The sequence below is a fragment of the Schistocerca piceifrons genome, chromosome X, assembly GCF_021461385.2.
Source record: "Schistocerca piceifrons isolate TAMUIC-IGC-003096 chromosome X, iqSchPice1.1, whole genome shotgun sequence".
NCBI lineage: Eukaryota > Metazoa > Arthropoda > Insecta > Orthoptera > Acrididae > Schistocerca > Schistocerca piceifrons.
In genome coordinates this window covers 25,005,217-25,017,947 of record NC_060149.1, presented here as the reverse complement: position 1 = coordinate 25,017,947, position 12,731 = coordinate 25,005,217, and the positions used below count along the sequence as shown (strand labels likewise).

Here is a 12,731-nt window from a genome sequence, read left to right as displayed (position 1 = left end):
AATCCTTGTGGCTGACCCTGAGTCACATATACTCTGTGTCTCTGTCTGAAATGTGCAGACACCATCTCCATTCTGTGATGGCAGGCATTAAACTTGGTAAGCACAGCGCTGTAAAATAGGGCGCTAGGCCTGAGCTTAATTTTTCAGGCATCATGGAATCTATGGCAGCTAGTTTCACTTTGCTTCATTTCATTAATTCAGCAAACCATTTCACTGTAACTCATGAGTGTACATTTGTGATATTGTATCCTTTGTTGAGCAGAACTTGTAGAATCCTCACTGCTATTGTGATACTTAAGAGAAATATTAAATAGACTAATTTTAGTGCTAAACGTGTACGTTGTTCGTAAGACAAAGTAATTTGGATGGAAATGGCCAGGTTTTCAAAAATATCAAATGATACTCTAGTTCAGAATCAGATGTCCTTTGCAGAGCAAGAGATTGGACATACACTTTTAAATGCTTATGGTTGGGCGCTAATGACCATAGAAGTTTTGCGCCCTAAAACCACAAACAAAAAAAAAAAAAAAAAAAAAAAAATAATACATAAATGCTTATGAAAAAGAAGATAAAGACTTTGAACATTCCCACTATAATATAAAGAATGGTGGAAAAGGAGTAAGAGATTAGCGCAAGGAATCAATTTCTAGACGCTCTCGTAAAGAGTAGAACCATATGTTGAAGCAACAAAGAAATAACCTCTCTGTACCCTTGTTTTATCGTTTTCAGAGAATCTTAGCTTATCATGGGCTACAGATGATGGTTCCATTAAAACAAATATTGATCTACATCTATATCTACATAGATAGTCCCAAGTCACCATACTATACCTGATGGAGGGTATCCTGTACCTCTACAAGTTGTTTCATTTCCTTTTCCTAACCTTTTCCACTTACAAATGGAGTGAGGGAAAAATGACTGTGTATATGCCTCCATATGAGCCCTAATTTCTTGTATCTTACCTTCATGGTCCTTACAAACAATGTATCAAAGAATCATTTTGCAGTCAACTTCAGTTGCAAGTTCTCTAAATTTTCCCAATAGTGTTCCTTGAAAAGAATTTCACCTTCCCTCCAGGGCTTCCCATTTGAGTCCACAAAGCATCTCCATGGCACTTGCTTGTTGTTTGAACCTACTGGAAACAAATCTAGCAGCCCGCCGCCGAATTGCTTCAATGTCTTCATTCAATCCAACCTGGTGCAGGTCCCAAACACGAGCAGTACTCAAGACTAGATCACACTAGTTTCCTATATTCAGTCTCCTTTACAGGTGAATCACACTTTCCTAAAATTCTCCCATTTAATCGAGTGAACCAATTGTCTTTGACCAAGCGGGTTGCGCAGTGGCTAGCACACTGGACTCGTATTCAGTAGGACGACAGTTCAATCCCGTGTCCGGCCATCCTGATTTAGGTTTTCCGTAATTTCCCTAAATCACTCCAGGCAAATGCCGGGATGGTTCCTTTGAAAGGGCGTGGCCGATTTCCTTCCCCGTCCTTCCTTAATCTAATGAGACCGATGACCTTGCTGTGTGGTCTCCTTCCCCAAATACCCCCCCCCCCCCCCCCAAATTGTCTTCCCTACCACAGTCAACATGTGCTTGTTCCATTTCATTTTGCTTTTCAGTGCTATGCCCAGATATTTAAATGATGTGACTGTGTCAAGCAGGACACTACTAATGCTGTATCCAAACATTACATGTTTATTTTGCCTACTCATCCTCATGAACGTACATTTTTCTACACTTAGAGCTAGCTGCCATTCATCATACCATTTAGAAATTTTGTCTGAGTCATCTTCTATCCTCCTATAGTCACACAACTTCAACATGTAACCATACACCACAACAAATGCTGGTCCTATCACACTTCCCTGGGGCATTCCTGACAACGCCATTGTCTTTAATGCATACATACTGGACAACATACTGCGTTGTATAACTTAAGAAGTCTTTGAGCCACACGCACACCTGTGAACCTGTCCCATATGCTTGTACTTCCATTAAAAGCCTGCATTGGGAGACCGTGTCAAATGGTTTCTGGAAATTCAGAAATATGTAATGTGCTTTTTGCCCTTCATCCATAATTGGCAGTATATCGTGTGAGAAAAGGACAAGCTGAGTTTTGTACAATCAGTACTTTCTAAAACGCTGCTGATTTGCAGACATAAGCATCTTGGTCTCAAGAAAATTTATAATATTTGAACTGAGAATATGTTCAAGGATTCTGCAGCAAACCGATGTTAAAGATACATGTCTTCAATTTTGTGGGTCAATTCTTTTGCCCTTCTTATATGCAAGCGTCACCTGTGCTTTTTTCTAGTCTTATGGGGCTTTGTGCTGGGTGAGAGATTCATGATAGATACAAGCTAGGTAAGGGGCCATTGTCGTAGAGTACCCTTTGTAAAACTAATCAATCTTTTGAAAGAAAAGTAAGAAACATACAAGGCCATTAATGTATAAAAAATGTTACACATAGTAGAAATGGTAACTGTTAGCATCAGCTGAGAAAATAATAAACAGCTGCACTGGTAAACTAAAATATTTATTTCAATGAAATGGCTTTAACTGAATGGAAATGAAATTAGTGTTCTTGCGAACATTTTACCCATTTATCCACCTTTTTTTAAAAAAAAATCACTAATCACCCTTAAAATTCTGGGTTGTGGAAACAGTTTTAACTGATTGATAACAAGTTTTGGTGTAGTAAATAAAAAGCTACAAAGAAAATTGCAAGTAATGTTATAAAGTACCACAAACTTATCAAAATTACTCTGAAACCGAAAGAAAATGGGAAAAGCCACTGTCAATGGAGACTCAGTACATTTGCTAAGAATGAAGCGTGAAGATGTCATTAGTAATTATCTAACTTCACATGCTTCCACTAGCTTCTCCTTTTGTTAGTGGCAAGTTAAAGCTGTGTGTGGGTCCATAAGGCACATCTCAGTGGCTCAATGACCTGGCGAAGATTGCATCAGCATCGAAGCATATTAGTGTTGAGTTTGTATCTGTTCTTGGGCGCCATGACCGACCTCATTTGAACTCTTCTGTCAAGAGAGTTAATTTGGAGCTGGAACGGCTGCTTATGTCGGGTGCAGGGTCACACATTGGTGTGGTTCCTGTTCATTCTCTCAGTAGGTGGGATTATACTAGGCATGGCCTTCACCTCAACAGGAAGGGGAAGGGTAAATTGGCTGGGGAAATAGCAGGAAAGTTAAAGGGGGGAGGCACTGTCATGAGTGGTAAAATACCAGTGGTTATACAGTTCAGAAAAGACCCTTTTTTAGGGTAGGGAGGACAGAAAGAAAGCAAATTTTAAGAGAGATTAGAACTGAGACAAACCTTAAGTTTGAGAAAGACATCAAAAAACATAATTCCAGCTTATTACATCAGCATAAACAGCTATTGGTTAAGAATTTTCAACAGTCAGCAGATATTATAACTCTACCAAATTTTAACTCAGTCAATGTGAAATGTCAGCTATCTTTATTGCATCAAAATATTCGAGGACTGAGAAATAAAATTAATGAATGAATTAACTGTCTGCATAGATGAATTAGTCTTCAAACCCAGTTGACATAATCTGCCTCTCTGAACATCATGTGACCACTGGTATAGAACTTTTAAGTGTTCCAGGATTTAGGTTAGCATCTCACTTTTGTAGATCAGAAATAGAGAAGGGAGGAGTTGCCACATTCATTAGGAACTGTCATAAATTTAAGAACATAGACATTCATAAATTTTGCCTAGAACAGCGTGTGGAAGCATGTGCAACAGAATTAGAATTTCATAAAAAATCCTTCATAATATTAAGTGTATATCGAGCACCTGCAGGTAACTTTAATCTGTTTCTAAACCACCTTGAAGCTGTACTGGCCCATTTAACAACCAAAAACAAAGAAATAGTGGTTGCTGGTGATTTCAATGTAGATTTTCTTAAAGACTCTCCCAATAAGAACTTATTTGAGTTAGTAACACTATCATTCAACTTAATTCTCACTGTAAAGTTCCCCACTAGGGTAGCCACTTGCTCACAAACAGCCATTGATAATATCTTTATAGAAAAGTCCAATGAACAAAATTATATTACAAAACCAATAGTCAATGGCCTCTCAGACCATGACATGCAGTTCCTTCTGTTAAATGTTAATACTGAACAGGATATAAAATCTGTTAAATCTGAGCTCAAGAGGGTAATCAATAAGCCAAAAATTGATTATTTTAGGACACTCCTCAGAGACATTCACATGTTTACAGTGCTCATGGCATGAATGAAAAATATAACACTTTTGCTAATAAAGTGCTTACCTTATTCGAACACTGTTTTCCCCAAAAACTTACCAAGGTTAGAGCAAATTCTACAAAAAAGCCATGGATTACTCGAGGAATAGGGGTATCTTGTAAAACAAAAAGAAAACTGTATCTGTCGATCCGAAACAGTTCCAATGTTGATGCTATAGCACATTACAAGAAATACTGCAAAATATTAAAGACCGTAATACATATGTCAAAGCAAATATATTACAAGGAAAAGATGGTCATATCAGATAACAAAATAAAGACAATATGGGATATAGTGAAGGAGGAGACGGGTAGAACCAGACATAAAGAGGAACAAATAGCATTAAGAGTAAATGATACATTGGTGACAGATGTGTATAGTGTTGCAGAACTTTTTAATAAACATTTTATAACTGTTGCTGAAAAGATGGGGTTGTCAGGTTTGGTAGATGCTGCTATGGAATACCTCAGACCAGAAATTTCAAGCAACTTCCATAATATGAATTTGACCCTCACTACCCCAACAGAAATAATGTCCATCATAAAATCTTTAAAATCAAAAACATCTAGTGGGTATGATGAAATATCAACAAAGTTAATTAAAGAATGTGATTCTGAGCTAAGTAACATATTAAGCTATCTGTGTAACCAGACATTTATCAGTGGAATATTTCCTGAATGGCTGAAATATGCTGAAGTTAAGCCACTGTTTAAGAAGGGAGATAAAGAAATAGCCAGATTTCTCAAAAATTTTCGAAAAAGTAATGTACAATCGGCTTTATAACCATCTTATCTCAAATAACATACTGTCAAAGTCACAGTTTGGATTTCCAAAAGGTTCTGATATTGAGAAGGCTATCTGCACTTACAGTGAAAATGTGCTTAATTCATCAGACAAAAAATTGCTGGCAACTGGTATATTTTGTGATCTGTCAAAGGCATTTGACTGTGTAAATCACAATATCCTTTTAAGTAAATTAGAGTATTATAGTGTAACAGGAAATGCTGCAAAATGGTTCAAATCTTATATCTCTGGCAGGAAACAAAGGGTGTTATTAGGAAAGAGACATGTATCAAGCTATCTGGCATCATCCAACTGGGAACTAATTACATGTGGGGTCCCACAAGGTTCCATTTTGGGGCCCTTACTTTTTCTTGTGTATATCAATGACCTTTCATCAGTAACATTACCAGATGCCAAGTTCGTTTTGTTTGCAGATGATACAAACATTGCAATAAATAGCAAATCAAGCGTAGTCTTAGAAAGATCAGCTAATAAAATATTTGTGGACATTAATCACTGGTTCCTAGCCAATTCTTTGTCACTAATCTTTGAAAAAAAAAAAAAAAAACACACTACATGCAGTTCAGAACTTGTAAGGGGTGTCCCACGAGTATATGTCTAACATAAGATGATAAGAAGATAGAAGAAGTGGACAGTGTTAAATTCTTGGGATTACAGCTTGATAATAAATTCAACTGGGAGGAGCACACCACAGAACTGCTGAAGCATCTTAGCAAATCTCTGTTTGCAATGCGAATTTTGTCAGACATAGGGGATATAAAAATGAAAAATCTGGCATACTATGCGTACTTTCATTCCATAATGTCATATGGGATTATTTTTTGGGGTCATTCATCAAGCCAAGCTAAAGTTTTCCGGGCACAAAAACGGGCAGTAAGAGTTATATGTGGTGTGAGCTCAAGAACATCCTGCAGAAGCCTGTTTAGGGAACTAGGGATACTAACTACTGCTTCCCAATATATTTATTCCTTAATTAAATTTGTCATAAAAAATATATCACTTTTTCAAACCAACAGCTCAATTCATGGAATCAATACTAGAAATAAGAATAATCTTCACAAGGATTTAAAGTCACTTAGTCTTGTACAAAAAGGTGTGCATTATTCAGGAACACACATTTTCAATAACTTGCCAGCAGCCATAAAAAGCTTAACAACCAATGAAATTCAGTTTAAGAGAAGCCTAAAGGATTTTTTGGTATCTAACTTCTGCACCATTTCAGTGCAGTAATGTGTTCATTGTAAATAAGTATTACATGTTTATTACCTTATAAATAAATAAAAAACTTTTTTATTTTAAATTCAGTGCATTAATATTTGTAAAATGACTTTCATATAGTGTTCGTTAAAAAATTACGATCATTCTACTTGGGACCGGTGGAATGGTACATTAGCGTATTTGTTTTAGTTGTAAATATTTGTCACGTATTGTTGTTTTTCTGACATGTTCCACATCCTGGAGGACCTCCTCACTACGGATCAATTGGAATGAAAGTAAATCTAATCTAATCAATTGTAAGAGTGCTGCAAGTCACGGGTAGAGGTCCGAGGTAAAGTCTCAGTCAGGTGTATAGCTTTATTTAACCTGCCACAAATAGTCACTTATTTTAATTTTTTTTTTTTTTTTTTTTTTTTAGATTGTGGCTCCACTTTCTGTCATGTTGATAGAAATAACAATGAATTGCAGTTTTGATAAATGATTTTACACCTTATATCACTAGTACTTCCAATAATATATTTTGTTGTTGAATTTACTGCACATTTGAGATGTGTTATGCAGTGACTGCAACTGAAAAAATGTTTGTTCCTACAAATGTGATGGAGGTTAATCAGTGACAATTTCATTTATAGTTATGTATTTGTAGCAACCTTGACCTAAAAAGTAAAAAAAAAGTAAATCCTTTAATTATTATGAATTCCCTTACTAGTAGCAGAGTGTCTGATGTGTTAATAGTCTTGAAAAACCATTAGATCAGTGCCAATGAACTTACAATTCAGTTACCCAGGCACACCTCAACATCCGACTGTCTGTCTCCTGTTTCAAGCTCTGCAGTGCTCTCCTCATCAATGTTATATGACTAGGGTAGACTCTCTTCCAGAACCTCTTTATTTTACTGTAATAATTTTTTAAAAAAAATTGTTATGCAGTCTTTATAATATAGAATGAGTTTGAGTGGTTAAAACTATGTACAAGACCAGGATACCAAACATACCACAAACCTTTCCAAAATCTCTTTTCATCCATACATGTCAGGTTTAGGCTTCAAGTTGGTAAATGAGATGCACCCGGCAGGCACAGTCAGGTCATTGACATGACAAACAAGTGTTCACATTTAAGTCCCATTGTGGCAGACAGTTCTAACCAGTCATTAATATTTTAGTTGACATCTTGAGATGTTGGGTATTCTGCCTGGTATCAGTGTCATTCATTAATAATATTTCAACAGCATGAGTGTCGTCATAACTGCCATCTGTGTCATGTCTGCTGTGCAGCGAGCTATGTTAATTTAAATGTTAACTGTATTTTTCTTACTTGTCACTTCTTCCATGTGTTTTTACTTTTAGGAAGCTTTAACTGTTGAATGCTAGTAATAGTGTTCCATAGATTTCGTGTTTGTTTTGAATACAGTCACAGTGAGTCCCTTTAGTCAGCCACAGTGCCAGTAGTGCTAGTGTTTGTTCTGAATAAAGTCCAAAGACAGGTAGTGCTATTTTCATTGTTTTCTACAAGAAGTGTCTAGTAACCACAGTTTAGTCAACTATCAGCCGCCTTTAGTGAATTAGCAGTCTAGTTAAAAGTTGATTAACTCTCTACAGTAAATTGATTTCTTAGGATGGATAGGATGTGTGACTGCTGTGTACGGACACAGGAGGAGCTGGCCACCGTTCGTGAACAGCTGAACGTGTTGATGGCCGCGGTCAGCCGTCTTCAGGCTGCTGCCTCGGAGTGTAGTGGCAGTGGGGAGTGGTGCTTTTGCATGGTACACTGGAGGTGTTACATGCTTCACCCACTGTCCCTGCTGTTGAGACATCTTTGCGGGTACTGTGTGCCATTGGGCCACCCTCTCTCCAAAGGGAGTGGCGGGTTCAGCGGCGTTTGCGGCGCACGAGGCGGAGAGTTAATGTGGAGGCTGACCGTGTGGCATCGCCCGCTCTGCCTGTGAGTGGATATGTGGCCGCTCCTTCAGCAAGGTCCGAGCAGGCACACGGGTGAGGGGTTTATTAGTGATTGGGAGCTCCAACGTTAGGCAGGTGATGCAGCCCCTTAGGGAAATAGCGGAAAGGTCTGGGAAGAGGGCCAGTGTTCACTCTGTCTGCTTGCCGGGGGGTCTCATCCGAGATGTGGAGGAGGCCCTGCTGGCGGCAATAGAGAGCACTGGGTGCACCCGACTGCAGATTGTTGCTCATGTCGGCACCAATGACTCCTGCCGTCTGGGTTCAGAGGTCATCCTCAGTTCATACAGGCGGTTGGCGGAGTTGGCGAAGGCGGAAAGCCTCGCTCGCGGGGTGGAATCTGAGCTAACTATTTGTAGTATCGTTCCCAGAACTGATCGCAGTCCTCTGGTTTGGAGCCAAGTGGAAGGCTTAAACCAGAGGCTCAGACGATTCTGCGGAGATCTGGGGTGCAAATGTCTTGACCTCCGCTGTTAGGTGGAGAAATGTAGGGTCCCCCTGAATAGGTCAGGCATGCACTACATGCAGGAAGTGGCTACAAGGGTAGCGGAGTACGTTTGGAGTGCACATGTGGGTTTTTTAGGTTAGAGAATTCCCTCCCTAGGCCCGACAAGACGCCTCCTGAGACGCGGCAAGGTAGGAGTAGGCAAAATGCAACAGGGAATAACAATATTAATCTACTAATAATAAACTGCAGGAGCGTCTATAGAAAGGTCCCAGAACTGCTCTCATTAATAAACGGTCACAATGCCCACATAGTACTAGGCACAGAAAGTTGGCTGAAACCTGATGTAAACAGTAATGAAATTCTAAACTCGGATTGGAATTTACACCGCAGAGACAGGCTGGACAGTGAAGGGGGAGGCGTCTTTATAGAGATAAGAAGTGCAATAGTAGCGAAGGAAATGGATGGAGATCTGAAATAATTTGGGTGAAGGTCACGGTTAAAGCAGGCTCAGACATGGTAATTGGATGTCTCTATAGGCCCCCTGGCTCAGCAGCTGTTGTGGCTGAGCACCTGAAGGATAATTTGGAAAATATTTCGAGTAGATTTCCCCACCATGTTATAGTTTTGGGTGGAGATTTTAATTTGCCGGATATAGACTGTGAGACTCAAACGTTCATAACGGGTGGCAGAGACAAAGAATCCAGTGAAATTTTTTAAAGTGCTTTATCTGAAAACTACCTTGAGCAGTTACACAGAGAACCGACTCATGGCAATAACATATTAGACCTTCTGGTGACAAACAGACCCGAACTATTTGAAACAGTTAACGCAGAACAGGGAATCAGCGATCATAAAGCGGTTACTGCATCGATGATTTCAGCCGTAAATAGAAATATTAAAAAAGGTAGGAAGATTTTTCTGTTTAGCAAAAGTGACAAAAAGCAGATTTCAGAGTACCTGACGGCTCAACACAAAATTTTGTCTCAAGTACAGATAGTGTTGAGGATCAGTGGACAAAGTTCAAAACCATCGTAAAATATGTATTAGATGAGTACGTGCCAAGCAAGATCGTAAGAGATGGAAAAGAGCCACCGTGGTACAACAACCAAGTTAGAAAACTGCTGCGGAAGCAAAGGGAACTTCACAGCAAACATAAACATAGCCAAAGCATTGCAGACAAACAAAAATTACGCGAAGCGAAATGTAGTGTGAGGAGGGCTATGCGAGAGGCGTTCAATGAATTCGAAAGTAAAGTTCTATGTACTGACTTGGCAGAAAATCCTAAGAAATTTTGGTCTTATGTCAAAGCGGTAGGTGGATCAAAACAAAATGTCCAGACACTCTGTGACCAAAATGGTACTGAAACAGAGGATGACAGACTAAAGGCCGAAATACTAAATGTCTTTTTCCAGAGCTGTTTCACAGAGGAAGACTGCACTGTAGTTCCTTCTCTAGATTGTCGCACAGATGAAAAAATGGTAGATATCGAAACAGACGACAGAGGGATAGAGAAACAATTAAAATCGTTCAAAAGAGGAAAGGCCACTGGACCTGATGGGATACCAGTTCGATTTTACACAGAGTATGCGAAGGAACTTGCCCCCCTTCTTGCAGTGGTGTACCATAGGTCTCTAGAAGAGCGTAGCGTTCCAAGGGATTGGAAAAGGGCACACGTCATCCCCGTTTTCAAGAAGGGACGTCAAACTGGTGTGCAGAACTATAGACCTCTATCTCCAACGTCTATCAGTTGTAGAATTTTGGAACACGTATTATGTTCGAGTATAATGACTTTTCTGGAGACTAGAAATCTACTCTGTAGGAATCAGCATGGGTTTCGAAAAAGGCGATCGTGTGAAACCCAGCTCGTGCTGTTCGTCCATGAGACTCAGAGGGCCATAGACACGGGTTCCCAGGTAGATGCTGTGTTTCTTGACTTCCACAAGGCGTTAGATACAGTTCCCCACAGTCGTTTAATGAACAAAGTAAGAGCATATGGAATATCAGACCAATTGTGTGATTGGATTGAAGAGTTCGTAGATAACAGAACGCAGCATGTCATGCTCAATGGAGAGAAGTCTTTCGAAGGAAGAGTGATTTCAGGAGTGCCGCAGGGGAGTGTCGTAGGACTGTTGCTATTCACAATATACATAAATGACCTTGTGGATGACATCGGAAGTTCACTGAGGCTTTTTGCGGATGATGCTGTGGTATATCGAGAGGTTGTAACAATGGAAAATTGTAGTGAAATGCAGGAGGATCTGCAGCAAATTGACGCATGCTGCAGATAATGGCAATTAAATCTCAATGTAGACAAGTGTAATGTGCTGCAAATACATAGAATGAAAGATCCCTTATCATTTAGCTGCAATATAGCAGGTCAGCAACTGGAAGCAGTTAATTCCATAAATTATCTGGGAGTACGCATTAGGAGTGATTTAAAATGGAATGATCATATTAAGTTGATCATCAGTAAAGCAGATGCCAGACTGAGATTCATTGGAAGAATCCTAAGGAAATGCAATCCGAAAACAAAGGAAGTAGGTTACAGACGCTTGTTCGCCCACTGCTTGAATACTGCTCAGCAGTGTGGGATCCGTACCAGATAGGGTTGATAGAAGAGATAGAGAAGATCCAACGGAGAGCAGCGCGCTTCATTACAGGATCATTTAGTAATCGCGAAAGCATTACGGAGATGATAGATAAACTCCAGTGGAAGACTCTGCAGGAGAGCCGATCAGTAGCTCGGTACGGGCTTTTGTTGAAGTTTAGAGAACATAGCTTCACCGAGGAGTCAAGCAGTATATTGCTCCCTCCTACGTATATCTCATGAAGAGACCATGAGGATAAAATCAGAGAGATTAGAGCCCACACAGAGGCATACCAACACTCCTTCTTTCCACGAACAATACGAGACTGGAATAGAAGGGAGGTACCCTCCACCACACACCGTCAGGTGGCTTGCGGAGTATGGATGTAGATGTAGATGTAGACTTGTTATCATCAGGCACCACCTGAGACAGCTCGTCGATTGGCATGGGTCCAGTACTTGTACCTATAACCTTCCCCATTCTTGGTGGTAACATTTCAGTTACTTTTGTACTTGATATTGAGAGAACATTTAAGTGATTATATTATTTGATTGTACCATTTCATTTTCTATGGTATTATGCAGAATACAATAGAAACTTCATTGGGTGTACTCATTTGCAGCCAGGATTATGAAAATTTGGAAAAGTAATGGTGTAGCCAACAGAAAAGCTTTTTTTATTCTAGCTGTAAGTAACTCTATATGTAATACTATTTTTGCTTTTGTTTCAGGGTTTTTCTTGTTAAATTGGAGCCACAGCAAAGCATCAGCCAGCTGCCATCTCCAGATAAATTTCCAATATCAACTTATGAAGAAGTTCATTTGAGCAAGAAAGGTGGTGCTTACATTGCTGAAATGTTTGAGAGGTAATTAATTGAGGAGTGAACATAATAGTGGTGAAAAGTGTACATTAGTGAGGAGAGATTTTTCCTGAGGCAGTGCTCCTTAGTGATCATTTTTACTGTAGACATTTCCTGTCATGTTCGTGTATTACCTGTAATATGCTGCACAGTATATTTAAAATGTATACTTGCTAGATTTGTTGTATAAACAAGTTTCTGTGAATGCAGGCCAATGATGAGTGTTTGGTGCTAGCATCTGTTGTAAAAACTGTCTTGTTGTTTTGGACATAATATCTGACATTTTGATGGTGTGCTGAAATTGATGCCAGACAAAACTGGTAAAGAGAAATGAGTGTCACCACATATTACAGCCTGAGAACATGAAGTGGAGAACATTGAAATGAAGTGTCTCAGACAAACATGATGCAAAAGTGTGCCACAGTTAATAACTCGCTGGATTATTGTTTTGCAGATGAACCTCACCCAACCCTCCTGATTTAGGATTTTTATGGTTTTTCTAAATCTATGAGGGAGACTACTGGGGGTGTGTAAATGAGGCCATGAATTATTTCAATCACCATCCTTGTCCAGTTCTAAG

General features: G+C 39.3%; 1 protein-coding gene across 1 annotated transcript in view; it reads left to right on the top strand.

The window, feature by feature from the left end:
* LOC124721224 (tyrosine-protein phosphatase 69D) overlaps window positions 1–12,731 on the top strand; it is a 459,889-nt gene that overhangs the window by 278,365 nt on the left and 168,793 nt on the right. Inside the window, exon 12 of the mRNA XM_047246080.1 lies at window positions 12,023–12,157. Coding sequence (XP_047102036.1) covers window positions 12,023–12,157 — 135 coding nt within the window. The remainder of the gene's footprint in view (window positions 1–12,022; window positions 12,158–12,731) is intronic.